Consider the following 22,412-nt stretch of genomic DNA (forward strand, 5'->3'; position numbering starts at 1 on the left):
CTAACGCCAAGAGGTGAGAACATCTGATATCAAGAAACCCAGTTCGAGGCGCAAGTCCTCATGCTATTATGCTTAACCAATTCGCACTTGTGTACATGTACATACGGTATTCTCTATATTCCCAATCGTTTCATGCTCTTCACTGAGATAATTCAACCACTCAAACTTCAATTAAAAAGACTTTTGATATCACATAGGTAGTATCAAAGGTGCCAGTAGAACGAAGCCTCTATAAGTTTTTGTTTCCCAGATTTTTCCGATACCCTCAGCTTTTTATCCTTCCCTTCTTTTTATGCGACGGCTGAAACTCTTATATCTACTCCAGGACCTTACGTGAATCGCAACCAGCCCGTACCAAGGAGTAGTTAGAAGCAAGAACTCAACTCGTCTTCAAAAGAAGATTACCTCCCATTTTGTTCATTGAAATGCTCATCACTTTCGCCCCTAGAACAACGCACGCCCTCTCCTTTCCTACCTCTCAGAAACACAAGACGAGCTGTAAAAGGAGTCCGGGCAAATGTAGACCCCCTTCAACAGAATGGGTATCAAATCTGGTATATGTGCCTGTAAAAAAAGAAGTGACTTGGGAATAAATAAAAGCAGAGAAAAAACAAAGTCCAACGCCAGTCGTAGATCGTCAAAAGTGTTGTAATGTACAACGGGACGTTTGCCAAGAAAGCAAAAAGCCCAAGGTGTTTGATTGTGCATTTCTGGATGCCATCAGTTCCAAAGTCGAAAGAGTTTCCCGTTTTATCGTGGTATTTTGTTTATGTTCTGTTGTTTGGTAATTTCGGTGTAAATTTTTCTCCTTTTTTTCTTCTTTATACGATTTTGTCGATGCCGGCCGTCAAGCAAGGAATGAATTTGAAGGAGTGACTCGGGTCAGTATGTCGTTACAAAGGAGATTCGTCAATGGTGCACAACTCGGCCCCAGATCGGAAGCTGAAGTCATCAAGATGTGCCCCTTTCTATTTTTCTCTTTTTTTTCCTCGTTTTTTTTGTTGCTTTCTAAATCCGGAAACTCTTTCGACTGTTGGGCCATTAGCACATCACTCAGGCATCAACTCACACACCGTTGGACGGCTCTTGGCTCCTCCTCTTGTTATCTGTCGATTCTCGTGGGTGAATCTCCAGGAGTTTCGCGCTTCCAGCGCTAAAGTTGCGGGAGTGGTGCCGATCCACCCGCACGCTTGTGGCGCGCTCGAGATCGACCTTTTCATCCATGCTGGGGGTAATCGGAGAAATGGGGGAGATGGGAGCGTCAAAGTCTTCCTCGTCTCCCGAGTCGATGTTGAGCAGGCCTTCGCGGCTGCGAATGGTGTCGCGGTGATGCGTATGCGAAGAAACAAGCTGCGGGTGAGCGCCAACGGCGCCCCACCTGACTTCTCCTTCGTCCACCATCTCTTCTCCATCACTACTCGGACGACCCTCGCCTGACAAGCGAGAGTTGAATGTCAGAGCCGTTGGATCGGGGCTCAAGCGTGACATGTAGTCATCTTCGGTGATTTCGAGGTCTTCGTGCGCGCTGTTGCTTGGAGAATCTGGTCTGGCGTCTCGGTCCTGTTGGCGGGATCGAATCCTATCACGTACGGACGACAGTCGTTGGCTCCTCTGGCTACCAACCCGCCCCGACAGCCAGGATGCTTCTGAGTCGACAGATGCCAGGGACATGGAAAGATGGGGATCGGCCGAGTGGCTGCCATACATTTTATCTCTCGCGGCGCGAGCGTGGGGGATGTCGATCGAGCGATGGCCAGAAGTTGGAGTGTCATCTCGCAAGGTGGGGATTTGTATAGGTTCGGGGACGGCAGGCTTGTGCTCTGCGACGCTTGGAAGAGAGGCGTCTGCTTCAGGCGACTGAAGGCGTGATCGAGGCGGAGACAGTGGAAGTTCCGGCAAGTCTTCTCGGAAGCGGGAGCGTGTTCGCTTTGGCGGGCCAGAACCCGGCTTGGACGATAGATAGTTACCCGAGTATGATGACACGGGTGACTCGGTGCTTCTTGCTTGCGAATGAGCATGGGCCGCTGCAGCTGCAGCCACAACCGCGGACATTTCTTCGCGAGAGGTATTAGAAAATGAGGATGGTCCGCCAGAGCTGCGGCGGCCTCTTCCCCATCTGAGCAGCGTGGAGAATGATATGCGGTTTGTCTTGCTGCTGGCCTCGGATCCTTTCCGCGTCGTGGCGTCATCATCCATTGCCGAGGACGTCTTGTCCTTGTCGGAATCAAACGTCGATCCTGACGTCGACGTCTTGGGAACCACGTGGCCCTCTAACTTGAGAATCGCAGGCGGTACGGCTGGGACACGTGGTTCTGACTTGCCAGAAGCCTGTCGTTGTCTCTCGGGGGCTGGCGTAGGTTCTGGTTCGCGAGGCGCCGTGTCAATTCGGTGGAACGTCTCGAGGGGTTCCGGCTGTGGTGTCTTTGGCGTTTTTGGAGCATACTCCTCAACGTCGGACATTGGCTCTGGCGAAGTCCGCTGCTTGGAGGACGTCACTATCGTTGATGGTGGATCGATGCCCAAACCGAGCTCTCGGCCCATGACGCCTCGTTCCAGGTTTTCCGGTGACGGGGTGCCCCTTTCTCTGGCAGTTTCTTCCTCCATCTTTTGCTTCTCTGCCCTTCGTGCCAATCTCCGTTCTGCCTTCTCTCGCTCACGCTGCCTGTTCCTCTCACGCCGTCTCGCATCTCTCTCCATGAGCTCTCGGAGCTCACTAGCATCAAAGTCGTCAGCCAGCTCATCGATGCGCTTGTGCGCCTTGAGTGTTTCCTCGTCAAAAGCGGCGAGTCTGTTTCTCTGAGAGCCCGATCGCGTCGGCACGGAAGCCCGGGACGGGAGAAGTCGCGTCCCCTGATATCGCAGCGTTGGCCTAGGTGCGAGAGCATCCAAGGCGGTTACTCGATAAGACGAATAATTAGACTCGAAGGACATGCGGGATTCGATAGACATGGGGATGGGTAGTGATAGATCCGAATTGCGGCTCTCCCAAGGAGCCCTGGCCGGAAGGGTCTTTGCCCTCTTGTGATCATGCTTGGAACTGCGACCGGTGGCGAAGGTTTCGGTGGTCGCTCGTGCGGGTGCGAAGGTGCTCATGGCCTTGATCTCTGCTTCTCTATTGTGGTCTTGTCTCTTCCGCTTGCTACTCTTCCTCCTCGAAGGCTGATTCCCACTTCGCTTGTGGTGTAAAGTTGGCACTCGGTCCTGCCCGAGCGTGTTGTGCGCAGGCGCATTTTCCCCCGTCAAGTGCTCGTTTTGGTTTTGGTTGGCTCGGTCAACTTGGATTGCATCTTGGCGATCAGGCGAGAAGCTGTATCGCCGCGCATCGCGGGTTCGTTTGACGGAGGCCGCCCTTGCGATCTTACGTCCAGAGGCGGCATCTCCAGCGGCGGCAGAGCGCTTGTCGCCCCGTGTGCGAAAGGGCCATAGGGCCATTGTGCTGATTTGCTTCCCCTCGAGGGTGAGAAGCCCCCCCTCCCTGTGCTGGATTTACTTGCGAGGCGACTTGGTCTGCGTGTGCTGAGTCGGAATGTCTGGGTTAAGAGAGGCGCGAAGCAGCAGCATCATGATCGTTTGAGGCTGATGAAGCGGCAGACAGCTGGAGGCGGCGACCACAAAGGGGTCCGGATGCGAAACACATGCCACGAGGCGCGTCGACAAGATCAGGCGTGCAGTTGGCGAAGCGGACAAGCCGGGGTTTGTTTGTGTTCGTGCCCGTGAATAGCATTCGACGTCGAGGAATTGGAATGAATCCCGGTCCCGCCTTATTAGAGAGGCATGTAAAGGCGAGAGAAAAGAGACAAAGAAAACGAGGGCCGGTCAAGGAAACGATTGGTGGTTCGTCGGAGACTCCAAAGGCAGTAACGAAGGCTTCGCAACGTCGAGGTTATCGCGTGGACTCGTCCAGCATCGTTGCAGGAAGAAGAATCAGAAAAGGGCTCCGGAGGAGAGACACGAAGTCAAGTGGTAGTGGTGAGGTAGGGTTCAGTCAGGATGGCAAAAAACAGGGAGGAGGCAGCGACGTAATTTAGCACGGCGGATAGAGGGTCAAAGAGGGTGCATCGATTAGCACCAGCGGCCGGTGGCACTTGCAGACTGGAGGCTTGAGGGGTCTGTGGGCGCTGATCCGGCCGCTAGAGGGCCCTGGTACGGGTACTGGTACGGGTACAGGTACCTGTGGCCGCTCTACCCTATTCGTACCTGTGGCGCGACCTGCCGCTTGATCGGTCGCTGCCAGGTGCCCAGGGTGGAGGTGCGGGTGGAGGTACCCGCGGACGTCGAGGGGTACAAGTACGTCGAGGGTACCTGTACCGCACAGGGTCTTGCGGGTGCCAGTGACCTCCTGCTCCAGTGCTCTCCAGCGACCGGCGGGTGCCACTTTGTGCCCTGTGCGCTGGTGCTGCCGGGGCCATGTTTAGCGCCAACCGGGGCCCTGAGGGCGAAAACTCGGAATCTGAAGCTTGAAGCCTGTGATGAGTGAAGGCGAGGCCGCTGATCCTGGTTGGGCAGCTCGGCAGAGCGCTGCTGGGACGAGTGCATACAAGTATTACATGAGGATACGCAGAATGCTTTGGAAGAACTGCTTGAGCAGGCAGTCTCCTGCGCTAGTAATAAGGCTGCAATCATAGGCCTTTGAGGGTGGTGGGTTGGAGTGCCAACAGTGCTTTCGATCCATCCATGCCATTCCTTGTTACGATAGGTACAAGTTTGCTCTGGAGAGAGAGGCGATACTGTACAAGCATCGAGACAAGCCTCAGTCTTCGGTCTCCCATTGCCATGCAGCGCCAAGTCGGCAATGACTGGCGGAGAATTCACCTCCATTGTGCTATTGCTGCTAAGGTGAATTGCTGCAAGGCCGGTACGAGGAATCCAATGCCAATTGCATCTGATTTGATTGCGTCCAGGCGATGCCACCGAGGCCACGAGCCCATTGGCGCACCTGTACCTCGCTCTGCATGCGCTGCACGACATGTACATGTACGTGGACCTCGCCGTACTGGACGTGTAAACTCGCACATTGGATTCGATTGGCTTGATGCAGTCTGCGCTGCACGTGCTGGGGCGTCGAGTCTCTGAATCGTATATTACCGCACTCGCATTGCCTGCTGCCCTTTATATTATTTGTCTCTGTTTGCGTGGTTTCTCCCTTGTAGCACCTGCGCCAATAAGGCCCCGTTTTCCTCGTATACAAGGACCTCTTGTGATGAAGCAGCTCGAAATCCCGTTTGCTCCATCTGCCCGTCCATCCCACCCCGTCCCTTGTACAAATAAGGTACAGACAGCGGTAGCACGGCAGGGCAGCGGGACTCGTGCTTCGACATGCCCCAAACCCCTGGGATGGAAGTCACTGGAACAGGCACAGGCACAGGTACAGGTACGGTTCCATTCGGGTTACGAGCTCATGCCAACAGTTTGGGCGGCATGGAAGCACTTCGTAGCCCATCGTATCTCTCCCAGTACTGCTTGCAGGCGACAGAACAGACCACTGCAGAGGAGAGAGAGAGAGGAAATCGCCAGCGGGGCGGCAGGGGTCTCTCTCAAATCAACTGCAGAGCGAGGCATCAGACGTCTGGAAGTGCTTGAAGGGCTCCCCTGGCTGCTTTTTGAATACCTGCATGTGAGACCGGGACAGGGCCCCGACTCCGTATTCCCCCCTCTACTCCCCTGGAACCCAGACTCTTGACGCCCCAGGGCTTTTCGAGGGATCGAGGGGCTCAACTACCATGATTACAGTTTGGATGGCCGGTCTCTGCCCTACCCGCGCCGTCCTGCTGGTGGCTGAGCGATTCCACGTTCTGACAGCGGCCACGACGAGACGACAGGCGCCGGTGCACAAGCGTACCTGTACTTGGAACAGAGCTCAGGTACATGCCCTTCAACGTGCCGCCATTGTGTCTCTTCTTGGTACTTACTTGCAATAAAGAGCCCGACGACTAGCATTTGAATGACCTACTTGCATACACTCGTATTGACAGTAAATCAATTTGTTGGCTGCGTCAAGGCTTCATTCATTTTCGGGCACACTGCAAGTCCTCGTACGCTGAAGCGGCGGCTTTGGGAACAACCAAGTACCTCCCGTCATGAGGCAGACGCACCTTGAAGTTGCCGTCGTACCGATACATGGGCCGGCCTCAAGCGAATGGCTACATGCAATAACAGACCGGTCATGCCCGGCCTCTGGTTTGCGCATTTGATGGACATTTTCTGCCACTAACATGCGCAGGAATTAAAAAGGGAATCAGATGGCCCTTTGCTAACCATTCACGACGAATCGCTTACCATCGTCTGCAGGAAGAGGTGCCGTGATAGTGAGTCTCGTGCACTTTTGCGCAACCAGTCGAGAGCCGGCCAGCTGAGGGTTCGAGTTGCCACCGCGCAGCCACACTTGTTGCGCGTCTACGAAGCAATACTTGCATGGATGCTGTCAACTATTGGCTTTGGCCGTCAATGGATTGTACTCGTACAAGCACCTAGAGCACTTTGGATCAATCTCCAGTTGATCTCCCAGTACAAACGTATGTGATGTCGTCGATGCTCTCTGTCCAAGGGACCAAAGTATTGTACGAGGACATGACATTCGGGGCAACGGCGGCGCCTTACTCCGAGCTCCGTGCTTGCCCCAGAATCATGGATCACCACGTCTGCTTCTGCTTCATATTGCCTGACATACATCCTTCAACTCTCGACAAATCAGCCAGCGAGCGAAACTGATCACGAAGGCTGCGGTTCTCGTCCCGCCATTCGCTCCGCCTGTGAGACGCGACCATTGCTTCTCCCGATCCCCAGGTGAGACAAGTTCTTCTCTCGCCCAGGATCCACCATTCCTCTTCCTCTGCCTTGTCCTTGCTTGTCCTATTTCTGGTGGCTTGAATGGCTGACGTCTGGACGAACAGGTACGAGCGCCGTCGGGGTGGAGCCAGTATCACTGGACGAAATACGTACAACACAATAGCCCGATCTCGACGCCATCCCGGTCACTAACACCGTCTTGAACCAGCTCTGACGGGTACAGCCCAAGGTACGACCATGGTACAACAACTGCGTGATGCATCGCCGCACTGACGGGCATGTGCGTGTTATCCAGGCAAGTCGACTGATCATGCGCTGCTGACCGTCGCCGTTACTTTGGCCGATGCAGAGACTGTCGTGATTACACGTCGATGATGGAAGGGAAAGAAACTACTTGATAAGGCGGCGTCAACTCGACTGCCACTCGCTGATGCAACCTGAACTACCTGCGAGTCCAGCGAGCACTATTGCGTACAGGCAAAACCTCAACGCCGCAAAATGGAGCAGGCCCCAGCCTTTATTTGGGTCAGAACCCCATGCAGGCCCGGCGGTCCGCCAGACACGGCCGACAAGTAGTTGGTCATGTCCGCAACAAACGGACCATCTCCGTCCCCATCTGCTTGTGGTGCTTGTTTTCCCTCTCGTCTCGGTGCCCATTTGTGGCATCTGTCTGCGCTACGGCATGACTACATGGGCCTGCATGGGAGAGCGTTGCGAGATGCCCAGTCCGTCTGTTCCTCATGCGCGTGCCTTCGTATCACTGAGGAACCATGGAAGGCCCCCGCAGTAGACTTCGTATTCGTCAGATGGCTGCTGATACCTGCGATACCCAGACAGCTACCCGCCGCTACCTAGAGCCGAGCCGGACATGTCTAGGCGAAGACGGCGAGGCGGAGGCGAGAAATGTCGACGACGACACCAGAAGGATCAATCAAGTGCTGATTGTCCCAAGCTGAGCCTGTCCCCAGTGCCTTCTGACCACCATCTCGCCTCCGTACCTTGCAGGTATTGCTTGCTGGACGGTTGAGCAAACGGAGCTGCCCATCGATCGAATATACTCGCGACATCTGCCCCACGCTAGGTGTCCGCTCATCAGCTACCGTAGAGGTAGCTTGGCCAAGGAAAAAAGGAAGCAAAAACCAGGTTGAGTCGATTGCAGCAGTACAGTGCGTCACCTAACTCACACTTGCAGCAGCGTTAGTATCAGCGTTAAAAGGACATGCTTCCTTTTCCGACAGGGATGCCGCTCAAGATCCCCCCTGCTCCTGTTCGATCCCTCGTTGGAGTTGTTGGAGGTCTTTGCGTCATGACTTGGCAACCGGGGCAGATCAGCCACCCAGACTTGACAAAACCCGCGAGCCTTGCAACCCAAAGCCATTTTGGCTTCAACCGTCAATCTCTGGCAATCTGGGCAAGACGGCACGGCAAGATGGTGTCTATTCGACCCAGCCCGGAAGACGTCATCGTGGCCAAGTCTAGCCTTGGAAGAGAGGGCTGAGACGAGCTCGCGGGAGCAGGCTGAGTGAGCCGAGAGAGCAGCGCGGTACTCTCACCGTCAACGTCCCAACCTACACTCGGTACAAGGTCATGCTAGCGGCATCTGTGCTCGTGTGTTTGCTTTCTTGAGCTCGTTGCGCCTCGCTCTGCCGTGCGGCGCTCGAGTCGGCATCTGCCCAGGGCGATTTGGCCAGCGTCTGCCTCCTCTTCGTGGCCATGTACCTCTACCCGACCCAAGGTTGGTCTCGGAGCCTCGCCCGAAAGGCCAATTTTTGCAGGCGACAAGTCATCGCTGCATTGGTACTGTGACCTCCCATTGCATTGCTCCGTGCTGTGCCACGACACACGTTGGACATTCTTGCCCGTTGTCATGCTGTGTTTCTGCTTCGAAGCACGGGACAAGGCTTGCAGCGCCTTTCGATTCCAACTCTCACCACGCTCCGTCTTCTTCACTCGCCCTTTTCGATTGAGAAGACTTGAGTCATTATCCCAAGCTCTTCAAGCTTCGCCAACGAGATGGCAACTGAGGCGGAAGCCGGACAATGAGAGTGGCAGCCACTATGGCACCTACAGACGTGCCCGCTTTAGATAAGCATCCTGCAAGCAACCTAACCAAGATGCTCTCCGCCAATCCTTGAACCGCCGGGCCGAGCTTTCACAGTACATACATACGAGATGCTACTACCAGGGCGGCAGTTCGGGGACGTGGCCAGTGCCACTTGTGGTGGCCGCGAAATGCAACGGACCCCGTCATCTCAACGTCGTGCAACCAGTAAACAGCCTCGCGGGAGATTTGCTTAGCCCCCAAAGGATTTGCCAACAGGGCCGGTCGTGGCAGCAATGGTACATGGCGCCCTCTGGCCGCCCACAGACCACACAGAGTTGTGCCCAAGTCCCTCACTATCCTCGTCCCGATAGGGCCGCGTCCCCTTGGTCTCTGCTTTCGGCGCAGTACACGACAGGCACAAGCTCGTCGTACAAGCTGTGGTGATAGAATGCCCCTCGCCTCTTTGGGGTATCCTTGACACGAATGGGGGATGCTAGTTGAACAGCAAACAATGCGGGAATCTCAGGCGAGGAGCATTCTATCTGCATGTTCCCTGTCCGGGTTGCAGCGAGAAGAAGAATTGCTGTCTCGCAGCCCTTCGGACGGATGATGGACGACCACGTGGACGGGATGGGACATTTCATTAGGGCCCGAGTTATTACATGGTCTCAACTGTTGTGTGCTCGGGGACGCCACATCAACCAGCAGCCAGACAAGGACCCGTCTGCAGCACAGAGGAGAAGGGGCGAGGAGACACTGGTGATTCATCACCTAGGTTTGTTTCCCCCCTATCGACTTGCGGGTGGTTTCTGCCCATGGCAACATCTATCCCGACAGAAGATTACTCTTGCAGAGAATATGTGTTGATCTGCGTCGGTGGTACACCAATGGCCCGGACGCAAATGCCGTGCTTTGTAGACGCAATTAACTCTACAGCTTTTGGTGAGCAGACACTTGCCCCGTGAAACGACGTGATATCTTGAAGGGGTCCTGTGCTACCCCCCTTTACCTCAATGCAGCTCCTTCGATTGGCCCAGGGCGAGGGATCAGTGGCCCGGGAAGGCTAATGAGGGTTACAGTTTGCTCTTTCGCTTCCCGTATCCGCGCTTGCACGAGCTCATACCGAACGAAGAGCAGCACGCTGAAATGAACAAGCTGCCTGAATGAAATTGGATATGAAGAAGATTCGCCCTGGCAGCGGCATCCATGCATGAACTGACAATTGAATGGACGACCAATGTCATCCTTTGGGAGCCAACATTGTTTCACCAGCCCTTGGGTATTTGGTGAGGCGTACGTTACCACCGCTCACGAGGCCGGAGAAGTAGGATGCTGTCCACTAAGTCTACGGAATGATATCCCGGCTCTCCATTTGTTCTAGCATCTTATCGGATGTATAGAGGCATCTCCCGAGGAGGACCCAAGGATTTGATCCTAGCATGATGCTTCAGCCGCGGAACAGACAGCTGGAACGAGACTCTCGATGAACTAGTGGCGAATGCTACTCAATGCTGTTGCATCCAGTCCGATGAATTGGTGTCTCCCTTTATAGCATCCAGCTCGAGTGAAGTGGAAATAGACATAATTGATATTATCGCAGTCTGTTTACACTCAAAGAAAAATTGCCGAGCGGGAACAGTTTACAGGGTGCTGCAGAGCCTCTCCTTGTTCCTTTCAAGTACACCAGGTTTTTGCCTCCTTTCTCCCAAAGCAGTTCATCTGAAATTCTTGTTGCTCGGTGATGGTTTCTCAAATATTGACGTCAAAATATCTAGCTGTGTGCCGTGCTTTAAACGTTTAAGTGTTCTAATTGACTAAGATAAACGATGGTTCGATTGAGTGCGGGGAGATCAAATGGAGTCACGCCGACTCCGGAATCGCAGCTCGACAAGCTCCATCACGTCTCTTCAGAATGAACATATATTTCATGAATGGAAACAGACTCTATGCACCGCGGTGATAAAACTTTACGCGTATTACCATTTCTCTGAATATAGACGTCAATCCATCGGAAACAATGGCCAATGTAATTGTCGTTGCAGGGTGAGATATATCCGGATCCCCCCAACTTTAAACTATCGAAAGCAAATAACTGAACAAGAGACATTTTCGATGCAAAAAGAGCTGGCGTGAGCGGTCTCACTTCAGCGCTTCTCCTTTCGAAGAACAAGGACAATGTGATTACCGTGGTCGCGAAGCACATGCCTGGTGACTATGACATTGAATATGCCTCGCCTTGGGCCGGGGCGAATGTGCTGCCGTGAGTTTTGTCGTTACCCTTTAGTCCAAACTCCCATCTTTCCGAATCTGCTTGACTTGGATGGGCTTTTAATGTCGTTGTTTCTTTAGGATGGCCTCGGAAGAGAACAGTAGATGGGAGCGCCGCACTTGGCCGGAGCTGAAGCGCCTGGCGGAAGACGTTCCCGAAGCAGGCATCCATTTCCAAAGTAAACATCTCCCACCTCTTCACGACTGAACCCGATACTAAGAAGATATCTTTTCTACAGAGGCCCGCGTCTTTCGAAGAAAGAAGGACGAAACAGCTCCAGGCGTCCATCCGGCAGATCCTCTCTTCTCCGCAAACCCCTGGTACCAATCCGTCCTGCCAGACTACCGCGAACTGGGCCCCAACGAAGTCATCCCCGGCCACGACTCCGGCTGCGAATTCACGAGCTTGTGCATCAACACCGCAATTTATCTCCCCTGGCTCGTGGGCCAGTGTCTCAAGAACGGGGTCGTCTTCAAAAGGGCCGTGCTGACGGACATTCGCGACGCAAAGGCCCTGAGCCACACCGGTCGGCCGGCGAAGATTATTGTCAATGCCACGGCGCTGGGATCGCTTAAGCTCGGTGGTGTAAAGGATGATACGATGACGCCTGCGCGAGGACAAGTCGTTGTTGTGCGGAACGAATATCATCCCATGATAGCCACGTCTGGCACCGACGACGGAGCAACAGAAATGACATACATCATGACCCGCGCCGCAGGCGGAGGGACGATCCTCGGGGGCACGTACGACTTGGGGAACTGGGAGTCTGTGCCTGATCCGAATATCGCTGTGCGGATCATGAAGAGGGCTGTGGACGTTGCGCCTGGCTTGACGGGTGGGAAGGGCATCGAGGGGCTGAGCGTGATTCGGCATGGCGTTGGGCTGAGGCCGTATAGGAAGGATGGGCTGAGGCTCGAGGCGGAGAAGTTGGATGGGGATGATGGGGAGACGGTGTATGTTGTGCACAATTATGGGCATGCGGGATGGGGGTATCAGGGGTCGTATGGATGTGCGGAGGGGGTTGTCGAGTGTGTTGAGGAGATTGTCAAGGTGGGAAGTTGAGCGGGGTTTGTGGTGGCTTTTGTCGATCCTTGTTCATCTAAATTCGTCTCCTTAGACGGATTTCACGGTATACTGGGAGTCATGACGAATCTATATTGCTGATCTTGCTTTGTCCTTCGATGGGATATCTCATCGTTGATATTGAGAGAAAGAGATAAGGTGGTTCATGAAGACTCGTCGCTCGCCACTGACTCTTTTTCTTCTCAACTCTTGAGTGAGTCCTGGATCTGTAGCCATTCTACATCATAATACCGTCAAACTACTCTCACGATCAAACGTTGAGAACAAGATCTGCGTTCATCTCCTCAACGCTTCATCTCACAGGAGTGGGAGACAGCGAATAGTCAATATCAATGTAATCGAAACGGCTCACGAAGTTCAACTGCTGGACTTTTCGGCACTCTTGTCCTGGACAATCGCTCGCTCCGTCACTCAAATGTCATGAAATACTAGTGATCTGATGATTTCTAACAAAGCCAATATTGAAACATGTTTCATTCCGTCCTCATGAGGTCCAGACAGAGGACGTTCGCTGAGATGCAAATAAGCGGGTCTATGTATATCGCGGGGCAGCTTCAACCTTGCAGCAAAAACAACATTCAAGGCTCCACGTTGCACCAACAGCCAAAAACGACAGTCTATTCTCACCCTCCACTGTTTTAATGTCAACAAAGCGTGCCCCTTGAACAACAAGGCCGACAAGCAACTCCTTTCAATTGAGCTTTTATTTTCCGCACTTTCAGTCCACCTCATGTTTTGTCAACGTAACCCTACACAAAACGGTTGGCCTTGAAGGAAGAAAGAGAGAGAGAGACAGAGGCTTCTTGTTTTCGCACCACACCAAACCGCCTCTCATGGCGTCCCTCGTCAAAACTGCCATGGACATCGCCAACGGCCGCCATGCGCTGTCCAAAGTCCTGGTGTTTGGATTCTGGCTTGCGGATGCGGTGCTGTGCGGGCTGATTATCTGGAAAGTGCCCTGTTAGTCCACCCCATGGATGACCATCCCCTGAGAACCTGATAATCGCTGCTTGATGAGATGAGAAAAGGGGGGAAACAGCTCATACTGTCGAAAGAGTAGAAATATACAAGCAAAGAAACAGGAGTTGTGTCTGTCTGAAGCCAAGACTAACTCACGCAACAGATACGGAAATCGACTGGGTTGCCTACATGGAGCAGGTCACCCAGTTCGTCCACGGAGAGCGAGACTACCCCAAGATGGAGGGCGGCACAGGGCCCCTGGTGTATCCCGCAGCTCATGTGTATATTTACACGGGGCTCTATTACCTGACCAACAAGGGCACCAACATTCTGTTGGCGCAGCAGCTCTTTGCCGTGCTCTACATGGCTACTCTGGGCGTCGTCATGGCATGCTACTCCAAGGCCAAGGTGAGCTGAGCCGAGACTTCACATCAAAAAAGAAGAAAAAAACGCAGTCACTAAAAGCGGCCATCTCAAACCACGGACAGGTCCCGCCTTACATTTTCCCGCTCCTCATTCTCTCCAAAAGACTTCACAGCGTCTTTGTCCTGCGATGTTTCAACGACTGCTTCGCCGCCTTCTTCCTCTGGCTGTGCATCCTCTTCTTCCAAAGACGGGAGTGGACCCTCGGGGCCCTCGCGTACAGCATCGGTCTGGGCGTTAAAATGTCGCTGCTGCTCGTCCTCCCCGCCGTGGTCATCATCCTCTTCCTCGGTCGCGGGTTCAAGGGCGCCCTGCGGCTGCTCTGGCTCATGGTGCAGGTCCAGCTCCTCCTCGCCATCCCCTTCATCACAACGAATTGGCGCGGGTACCTCGGCCGTGCGTTCGAGCTGTCGAGGCAGTTCAAGTTTGAATGGACAGTCAATTGGCGCATGCTGGGCGAGGATCTGTTCCTCAGCCGGGGCTTCTCTATCACGCTACTGTCCTTCCACGCCGTCTTCCTCCTCGCCTTCATCTTGGGCCGGTGGCTCAAGATCAAAGAACGGACCGTTCTCGGGATGATGCCCTACGTTATCCGCTTCAGGTCGCCCTTCACCGAGCAGGAAGAGCGCGCCATCTCCAACCGCGTCGTCACGCCCGGCTACGTCATGTCCACCATCTTGTCGGCCAACGTGGTCGGACTGCTGTTTGCCCGGTCTCTGCACTACCAGTTCTATGCATATCTGGCATGGGCGACCCCCTATCTCCTGTGGACGGCGTCCCCCAATCTTCTCGTCGTGGCCCCTCTCTGGGCGGTGCAAGAATGGGCCTGGAATGTCTTCCCCAGCACGCCTCTTAGCTCGAGCGTTGTGGTGAGCGTGCTGGCCGTGACGGTCGCCATGGCCTTTGTAGGTTCGAATCCGCAGCCGCGTGGAACGTCGAAACCGAAGCAGCACTAGTGGTAGGAGACCAGATGGCTGGATTATACCGGCAGAAACAGAAACACCTCTTCATTCTTCGTCTTCATCTTCCTCGTCGTCACTAGGCGGCAGCTTCCCCACGTTGGAGTCGCTCTCCTCGTCGCTGTCTTCCTGGACCGACTTTTCGAATTCCTTTGGCCTGGAGTCATACAACTGTTAATAAAACATGTAAAAAGAGTATAGAGAAGAAAAAAAGAAAATAGATGCAAATCATACCAATACGGCTGCTTCCGCCAGAGCTTCTCGTCGCGCACAACCTTGACAATTTCCCCAGCTGCCCGGCTGTCCTGCGTTCCCACGGGATATCCCTCGGCCAGGACGTAGCCGCCGCGCTTGATCCAGATGGTGTTGCGGAGGCGCTGGGCGAGCTCGAGAACAACGTGCTTCTTGCTGGGCATCTCGCAGGTGTAGAGGTTGTTTCCCTCGGGCTTCAGGACGCGCACGATAGCCTGCGTCGGCTCGAGGGTGTCGGGAGGAGTGAGGGCCTCTTGCGCAGCGGCAAGGACGTTTCGCTTCGGTTTACCCATGGCTTGGCGAATCTGATCGAGCTTCAAATTGATGATAGTATTATCGAAAAATAGGGCAAAATTTCATGATGGTGGAATTGGAAAATAAACTGGGGCCCGTGATGGAGGGGCAGCTTTATCGATAGGAAGGGAATTCCTCAAAGAGGTAACTGAAATCCTCCGCCCGTTCCCGCTCCCCCGGCACGGTGTTGCCCCATTGGGCGAGACCGCTTCAGGGACCCAACTGAAAGTGACAAGCCATCGTGAAGATAGAGTGTTCAATTGATTATGAAAGCGAGGTGCTGGACGACCCAATGGGAGAATTGGCGGGGAAATTGTTTTACGACATAGAATCGATGGATTTCTAATGTATATTACCTAGTTTAGGCATTCTGGCGTTCATCAGTGACTCAACTCGCCGCAATCATCGAGGTGATAGTCGGCCTGGTGGCTGCAGAAACAAAACCGCCAATCTCGTCAATATCACATACACCATGATAACTCGACAAGCCATCCGTTCCCACATCCCGATCCAGCGGCAAGCAGGGGAGGGAACGCCCAGGCCGGTCTATGTCCGAGCCAACCAACTGGCAGCAGCTCTGACTGAAGCATGAAATCCAGCACATCTCACATGCAACTCTTCTTACAAGGGTTTCCCCTTGCCGGCAGCCGATATCGTTCCGGACCCGCACCCGCTCAGGTTATTCTTACTTCACCACAAATCTCCGTAGGCCGAACCATGGGGTTTGAAATGATTTGATTGATCTGTGTCTCAGTAGCCTGAATTGGGCATTCCACTAGCTTTGAGCTTATCGGGCCACGAGACTCTTGAAAATTGGGCCGTTGCGGGATTCCTTCTTCGTATCGGACGTGCGAAGGACTTTGATACACGAGTCCACGTATAAATGGTCGGCGAAGCTCTGTTGAGCTCTTGAGCTCCCCTCAGCTTTCATCGAGGGAGGCCGAGACAGAGTCCCATCCTGGAACCTCATAACTGCTGCTATCCATTGATCTGTGATTACAAACATCCACCATGGACGCAATCCTCTTGCGCAACCTCGTGGAGATCCAATCCGCACAGTCCCCCGACGAAGCAACCAGACCTCTCACAGCGCCGGAGAGGACCTACCAGCGCAAGAACTCGTCCGGAGGCCCATTCCAAGAAGACATTGCCCATGTTCGGCCCACAACGTCTCGTGGAAATAGCTTCGCCTCTGGCGTAGTCACTCCTCGGACGGACGACACCGACCTCGAGAGGAGCCGTCCGACGAGTCCCATTCCCGGCGTCGATGTCGTGGAGGTGATGCCCAGCGCGTGGGAGCCACGCATTAACAGATTCCGGCTGCTGTCCGTGTGTCTGGCCAACTTTGGGAATGCGTTGAGCGACAGCGCTGCCGGTGCTTTGATTCCCTACATGGAGAAGTAGATTGCTTCTTGTCCCAGATCTCATACCTACTTATACCAAACCCCACGAAGAATGAAAGACAACAAGAACTCATCACTGACAATGCAAATAACAGACACTACGACATCGGCTACGCCGTCGTCTCGCTCATCTTCGTCGGCCAGGCTCTCGGCTTCGTCTTCGCCGCCATCTTCCTCGACACGCTCCGCGCCAAGCTCGGCCGCGCCAAGCTCCTCGGCCTCGGCCAGATGGCCATGGGATGCGCCTACATCCCGCTCGTCGCCGCGGCGCCCTTTGGCGTCGTCGTCGCCGCCTTCTTCTTCGTCGGCCTCGGCATCGCCATCAACGTGGCCATGGGCAACATCTTCTGCGGCAGCCTGCAGAACAGCACCGTCATGCTGGGCCTGCTTCACGGGAGCTACGGCATAGGGGGCACTTCGGGCCCGTTGATCGCCACGGCGCTGGTAACGGTTGCGCACACGTCGTGGAATCACTACTATGCCATAACCCTGGGCATGGGCTTCCTCACCATGGCCCTCTCGGCGTGGGCCTTTTGGAGGTTCGAGCGGGAGCAGAGCCCGGCGGCCCGAGAGAGGGAGGCGATGCCGGACAACTCGGCCGTGCTGGGCATGCTGGCCGCGGTCAAGCTGCGCATCGTGCTGCTCGGCTCGACCTTCATCTTCGCCTACCAGGGCGCCGAGGTGTCCATCTCTGGCTGGGTCATCTCCTTCCTCATCAACTCGCGCGGCGGCGACCCTTCGTCCGTGGGCTACGTCTCCGCCGGCTTCTGGGCGGGCATCACCCTCGGCCGCTTTTTCCTGTCCGCGCCCGCGCAGCGCTTCGGCGAAAAGATCTTCGTCTACGGCCTCGTCCTCGGAGCGCTGGCCTTCCAGATCCTCGTGTGGTTCGTGCCCAACGTCGTGGGCGACGCCGTCGCCGTGTCCATCGTCGGCCTGCTGCTGGGGCCCATCTACCCGTGCTCCGCGGCCGTCTTCATGCGCGGGCTGTCGCACCGGGACAAGCTGAGCGGCATGGGGGCCATCAGCGCGTTTGGCAGCCTGGGCGGTGCGGTGGCGCCGTTCGTGACGGGGCTGCTGGCGCAGGCGGTTGGGACGTGGGTGTTGCATCCGATTGTCATTTTTCTGTTTGTAGTGATGCTGTTGTGCTGGTACGGCATTCCGGCGGAGACGAAGGAGAAGCAGTGAGTGTGGTGACGGGAATGTTATGATGATATCAAAAAAAGACAGAATGAGTGAAACAAAATGTGACGATATATTACCTTATTTCCTGGAGTCTCTATGGCTCGTCCATCTATCCTCTTTCTATAAAGAATCCAAGCTGTCCCTTTTTGACGTGTCTGAAGAGATCTATGCCTCTATGAGGGTATCCAATAGCCTTACCCAAAATCTATCAACACCCTCAACACCCAAATTTCTCTTATTCAAGTGGGAATTTCGTCATGAAAGAAATGAAAGAAAAGTCGTAAAATCGATGCAGATCGAGATTAAATTCGACCCTTGGCCGCCTCCTGGACGGTAATCTTGCCGGCAACGATATCCTTGACCGTCTGAGAGATGCTCGTCCAGTCATTGAAGGTGACAAAGGGCACGTTTTCGATTTCGCACCAAGTCACCAAGTCTGTTCCGCAACAGTTAGTAAATACGGAGAAACGTCACAAGAAAATGACAACGCACCCTTTCCGGCCTTTGCAAAGAGCAGGTCCGTCTCCTTGGCGGCAGACAGATCAGAAACTCCGTCGCCGGCATAGAACATGGTCGGTCGGTTGGGAAGGCTCGAGTATTTGCGGATCTCAATGGACTTGTCGTGGCCATGGATGCTGCGTCTGCTGTCAATGTTCACGGCTCTCTCGTAGGTGATAGATCATCGCCGAGATGTCCTCACCTGTCGTCGCGGAAGACAATCTCCCAGCCGCCCTCGTCGTTGAGGCTCTTTCCCTCCCGTGCCCTGACAAAGTTGCTCACAATCTGAATATTCCACCCCGTCCCTAGCAGCTTATCCAGGAGCGCCCGAATGACGGGCTCCATGCCGCCGCTGAGAATCACAATGGGCACGTTGTTGTCCTGGGCCCAGTTATAGAAGTCCCTGAACCCCGGATCGAGCTTGATGTTGGCCAGCAGGATCTCGACGCACTTGTCCAAGGGCGTTTTGACGCTGTCGAGCATCTCGCGGAAAGAGTCGCGGAAGTGAACTCGGCCGTGGAGCGTGTCGGCGTTGCCCTGCTTGCGCTTCTCGGGGCCGTAGCCCAGGTTGTCGGTCATGTAGTCATTGGAGTCGGCGGTGGTGACGGTGCCGTCGAAGTCGGTGAAGAAGATGAATTTGGGGTTTGTGGCCATGGCCGGCGTGTCGGTTGAAACGGAGCCCATCTTGAGGGTTATGAGGAGGTTGATGATGGGGGAAGAAGGGAGGATGTGAGGCGGAAGATGGAGGAGAAGAAGATGGTGAAATTGAAAATCTGGAGGGGCAATTTGATATTGTAATATCAGATGGAGGGGCAGATGACGGCGATAGCGGCGACAGTGGGAATAAAAAGGAAGGTAAATTGCTTATAAAACCAACCTGAGCAGAAAGAGGAGAGCAAATGAAGGGGAAATTTAGATAAAATTGATAAGCCTCGATAGTCACAACCCTTATAGAAAAGAACACAGTTAAGGAATTGATCTGCTCGATGAAAATCCCTCCCAACTCCGAACGTGAACGTCCATCTGTCACCATCCACACAGCATCCAATCCCTGTGTCGTCACTTTCGGGGCGGCTTCACCTCGCTGAGATGCCCCGCCATAGCGGCCAGGGTATCAGGGACAGGGGCCGCGAGCCCCGCCAGAGCACTACAGTAGAAGCCCCGAAATAGGCGTCGAGGCTCTGAGAAGACGGGAGAGGAAGCCGGAGATGATTGAGTAAACAATGGACAACAATTGGTTCAATTGGCTCTGTCCTGTGTTTCTTATACAGAAGAGCCGCTTCATACTTTCTCTGTCCTCAATCATCATCGTCATCATCATCATCAGCACAATCCCGGCCTCACTTCTGGCACCGCCCACATTAAGCCGCTCTCATGCGGTGCCAGCAAGCGCGAATTTTTGCGAAGGCGGTCTACACACCAAGAACCACCTCACAGGCCAGGCCGTCGAGATCGGCCCAAAGACCCGGGCTCAGCCGGGGAAGCTTGTCTGTGGGCTTCTTTTTTTCTGCAGTTTTTTCCACCAGAAGGTGGAGGCAGAGACGGGTAACGGACAGCACATATTCGCTCAATGCCGGTGCCTTCTGCGCTGTGAGCGAGCACCTTCGATTGGTAGGTGAGGAAGTGCATTGGGCCTTTCCTTGTTTCTCTTTTCCTTCTTCCTTCTTTTCTTCTTCCTCTCTTCTTCTTCTTCTTCATTCATCATCATCATCCTTTGTTTGCTTTGGTCTTCTCGGGTCTTCCCCAGACACAGCACCAACTACTACCGGCACCGCAATTGGGTGTCAAGGCAGCGGGTCAGCCCGAGACCAACCCGGCCAGCCCTTTGTCTCTCGACCTTAGCTACTAAAAAGAGAGCAAGGGAAAAAGCAATAAAACCTCAACCAACCCTCACCAACAGGCTGCACCGAGCATCCGGTCCCCCTTGAGACCTCACAATCACCACAGTGCAGAGGCTCGTTGGCCCTGCGCTGGCAGAACATGCAGCCGTTTGGCCGTGCCGCCTGGAGGCATGGCAGGATAGGGCTGGAGCTGGCAGCGAGGCCGGCGGCAAAAGCCAGCTTCGGCCTCAGCTTCAGCCCGGCAAGGACGCCCTCGACTGCCTGCATCCGCTGCCACGTCCCGATCGCCGTCTTTCGAGCCCGCTTCTACTCCTCCCAACCCTCCAACGAAGCCGACAAGCCCCCCAATCCCCCCCAATCCGTCCCCAAACCCGACAGCCCGGCGTCATCGACCGCGAAAAATGCATCTTCGGCCGACCCTGCCCCATCGTGGTCTAAGCCGAGCTGGCTGGAGCTGCCGTCGATATCAGAGGAGCGGCGGAGCGCCCTGACCAAGAGGTTCAGCAGCATCATGGACGGTGTCCAGTCCAAGGTCCTCAATGCCTCGCAGAAGCTCAACGAGATCACCGGCTACACGGGCATCGAGGCCATCAAGTTGGAGAACGAGCAGCTGGAGCAGCAGTTAGCCGAGGCCCAGGCCCGCGTCCGGACGGCCAGGCAGGCATACAAGACATCGAACAACAAGCGGGCGTCAACTCAGCGCGAGGTTACGACGCTGCTTGCCCGCAAGGACACTTGGACGCCCGCGGATCTCGAGCGCTTTACCGAGCTCTACCGGACGGATCACATCCTCGAGGGCGAGGTTATCACGGCCCAGGAGAACTTGACCGAGGCCGAGGCCGACGAGCAGAAGCTGAGCCAAAAGCTCAGTGCCGGCATCCTGAAACGCTATCACGAGGAGCAAATCTGGAGCGACCGCATCCGGAGAGCCTCGACGTGGGGCACCTGGGGGCTGATGGGCATGAACTTTATCCTCTTTGTGGTGCTGCAGTTTGTGGCCGAACCCTGGAAGCGCAAGAGGCTGGTCAAGGGCGTCGTGGCAGAGGAAAAGCGAGTCTTGGATGAGGTCCAGTCTGAGCTGGCCGTCATCAAGTCCACCTTGAACCAGATGACCGAAGCCGCCGCAGCTGCCGCAGCTGCCGAAGAAGCCGCCAGGAACATGGTGCCGGACGAGGAGACCGAGAGGCTCATCAACCTGGACAAGATCAAGGAGGCCTGGCACTACACCGTCTCCGGGGCTTGGCTTCTTAGCTTTGAGGAACTGAAGCAGGTCCTGGTGCAGTGGAAGAACCTCGTGACAGACGTCAACGTGTGGAGGGCAGGTTTCGAGGATCTGGTGAGCGAGCGCCCGCTGGACTTGCGCATGCGGGACGCGTCTGCCCTGGTGCTGGAGGGCCTCATCAGCGGCATAGCGATTGCTTGGAGCATGGGAGCGTTGTTTGCACGGAAATGATGATGACGACGGGCGGTGTTGATCTGATAGACATGTATTCTAACGATTCGACTTCTTGATGTAATATAGACACAGTACCATATGGGCCTTGAAAGGGATATACAAGGAGCTTTTTAGTTTAGACGCATATAGCGCGGCGGATCGAACGACATTACTATGTATGTACAACGTGGGGGAGATTGTACAATCAAGGCTATGAGGCCAATTGCATCTGGTTGATGAGGGCAACGATGATGATCAAGTGAGGCTAAAGATACAGTAACTACCCTATCTTACCCAGGTAAGAACTGGTGATGAGGCTTGCTGATGATTCTTTGCTGCGGCGGTAGCTTGAAGGAATTTGAGCGTCTCCACTTGAAGTGCCTGATTATGTTCCATCTGTATGATTATTTGTTATGCTGTTTATTCGAGATGGTATCATCAGCCTCCTCAGGCTTCACAAGCGGCTCAATAAGCTGCCGTCCAGCTCGCCACAGGCCAGTCCTCTTGCCACAACTTGCCTATCTCGGATCTCGTCGCGAAAGACCAATCTGGCACCGCAAAGAAAACAAGCACTAACAGATCAGACCAGGCCAAATAATGGATGACCTTGAGCGCCATGGCAACGGAAGTGAAAGGAACCGCACAAGCCATGCAAGCCTCGCAGAAGCCATGGAGCAACGTCATTCCGGGCGGTCGGTGTAACCCCATGTCCTAGACAAGGCTCAGCCATTACGGTATGTACGATCTAGGACTTGTCAGCTACTTTCCTACTAGGTAGGACTTTGAGAGGTTTGGCCTGGAGCATTTTCGTTGATTGATTGTTTATTTGGGCTACCTTATACCTGGCTGAGGCGGAAGTCGCACAGCATGAGATTGAAGAAATTGGAGCTTCAATGATTCGTTTTTAATGCAACCCCCGCCGTTGGAATTGCACTTGATTCGCTGTTTGATCTTTCGGAGCTCGAGGTCATCAGGATAGAGTT

At 54.6% G+C, this 22,412-nt stretch overlaps 9 protein-coding genes across 9 annotated transcripts; 4 read left to right on the forward strand and 5 right to left on the reverse strand.

Annotated features, from left to right (window-relative positions):
* Nucleotides 1-1,065: 1,065 nt before the first annotated feature.
* On the reverse strand, nt 1,066-3,432 carry BBK36DRAFT_1117793 (hypothetical protein; the record flags this gene model as incomplete). Its single annotated transcript, XM_024890400.1, has 1 exon — nt 1,066-3,432. One exon carries the CDS (start codon nt 3,430-3,432, stop codon nt 1,066-1,068), a length of 2,367 nt encoding a protein of 788 aa, XP_024750017.1.
* A 630-nt stretch (nt 3,433-4,062) lies between these two features.
* BBK36DRAFT_1140479 (hypothetical protein) lies at nt 4,063-4,818 on the reverse strand (the record flags this gene model as incomplete). Its single annotated transcript, XM_024893378.1, has 3 exons — nt 4,063-4,152; nt 4,198-4,521; nt 4,729-4,818. 3 exons carry the CDS (start codon nt 4,816-4,818, stop codon nt 4,063-4,065), a joined length of 504 nt encoding a protein of 167 aa, XP_024750018.1.
* A 2,706-nt stretch (nt 4,819-7,524) lies between these two features.
* BBK36DRAFT_1140480 (hypothetical protein) lies at nt 7,525-8,164 on the reverse strand (the record flags this gene model as incomplete). Its single annotated transcript, XM_024893379.1, has 3 exons — nt 7,525-7,606; nt 7,785-7,853; nt 7,971-8,164. 3 exons carry the CDS (start codon nt 8,162-8,164, stop codon nt 7,525-7,527), a joined length of 345 nt encoding a protein of 114 aa, XP_024750019.1.
* Nucleotides 8,165-10,847: 2,683 nt separating this feature from the next.
* On the forward strand, nt 10,848-12,161 carry BBK36DRAFT_1118238 (FAD-dependent oxidoreductase-like protein; the record flags this gene model as incomplete). The annotated part of the gene is made up of 4 exons (XM_024890453.1): nt 10,848-10,873; nt 10,953-11,090; nt 11,180-11,277; nt 11,338-12,161. The coding sequence occupies 4 exons, from the start codon at nt 10,848-10,850 to the stop codon at nt 12,159-12,161; spliced, it is 1,086 nt and encodes a 361-aa protein (XP_024750020.1).
* An 854-nt stretch (nt 12,162-13,015) lies between these two features.
* BBK36DRAFT_1117851 (glycosyltransferase family 58 protein) lies at nt 13,016-14,521 on the forward strand (the record flags this gene model as incomplete). The annotated part of the gene is made up of 3 exons (XM_024890405.1): nt 13,016-13,142; nt 13,306-13,550; nt 13,631-14,521. The coding sequence occupies 3 exons, from the start codon at nt 13,016-13,018 to the stop codon at nt 14,519-14,521; spliced, it is 1,263 nt and encodes a 420-aa protein (XP_024750021.1).
* Nucleotides 14,522-14,572: 51 nt separating this feature from the next.
* On the reverse strand, nt 14,573-15,069 carry BBK36DRAFT_1117988 (nucleic acid-binding protein; the record flags this gene model as incomplete). The annotated part of the gene is made up of 2 exons (XM_024890421.1): nt 14,573-14,681; nt 14,759-15,069. 2 exons carry the CDS (start codon nt 15,067-15,069, stop codon nt 14,573-14,575), a joined length of 420 nt encoding a protein of 139 aa, XP_024750022.1.
* A 1,012-nt stretch (nt 15,070-16,081) lies between these two features.
* On the forward strand, nt 16,082-17,658 carry BBK36DRAFT_1117411 (MFS general substrate transporter; the record flags this gene model as incomplete). Its single annotated transcript, XM_024890350.1, has 2 exons — nt 16,082-16,470; nt 16,569-17,658. 2 exons carry the CDS (start codon nt 16,082-16,084, stop codon nt 17,656-17,658), a joined length of 1,479 nt encoding a protein of 492 aa, XP_024750023.1.
* A 299-nt stretch (nt 17,659-17,957) lies between these two features.
* BBK36DRAFT_1117140 (hypothetical protein) lies at nt 17,958-18,837 on the reverse strand (the record flags this gene model as incomplete). The annotated part of the gene is made up of 3 exons (XM_024890319.1): nt 17,958-18,091; nt 18,148-18,290; nt 18,356-18,837. The coding sequence occupies 3 exons, from the start codon at nt 18,835-18,837 to the stop codon at nt 17,958-17,960; spliced, it is 759 nt and encodes a 252-aa protein (XP_024750024.1).
* A 1,296-nt stretch (nt 18,838-20,133) lies between these two features.
* On the forward strand, nt 20,134-21,447 carry BBK36DRAFT_1158665 (hypothetical protein; the record flags this gene model as incomplete). The annotated part of the gene is made up of 1 exon (XM_024894129.1): nt 20,134-21,447. One exon carries the CDS (start codon nt 20,134-20,136, stop codon nt 21,445-21,447), a length of 1,314 nt encoding a protein of 437 aa, XP_024750025.1.
* Between the last annotated feature and the right edge of the window lie 965 nt (nt 21,448-22,412).

This window comes from Trichoderma citrinoviride (assembly GCF_003025115.1).
Source record: "Trichoderma citrinoviride strain TUCIM 6016 unplaced genomic scaffold BBK36scaffold_6, whole genome shotgun sequence".
Classification (NCBI taxonomy): Eukaryota; Fungi; Ascomycota; class Sordariomycetes; order Hypocreales; family Hypocreaceae; genus Trichoderma; species Trichoderma citrinoviride.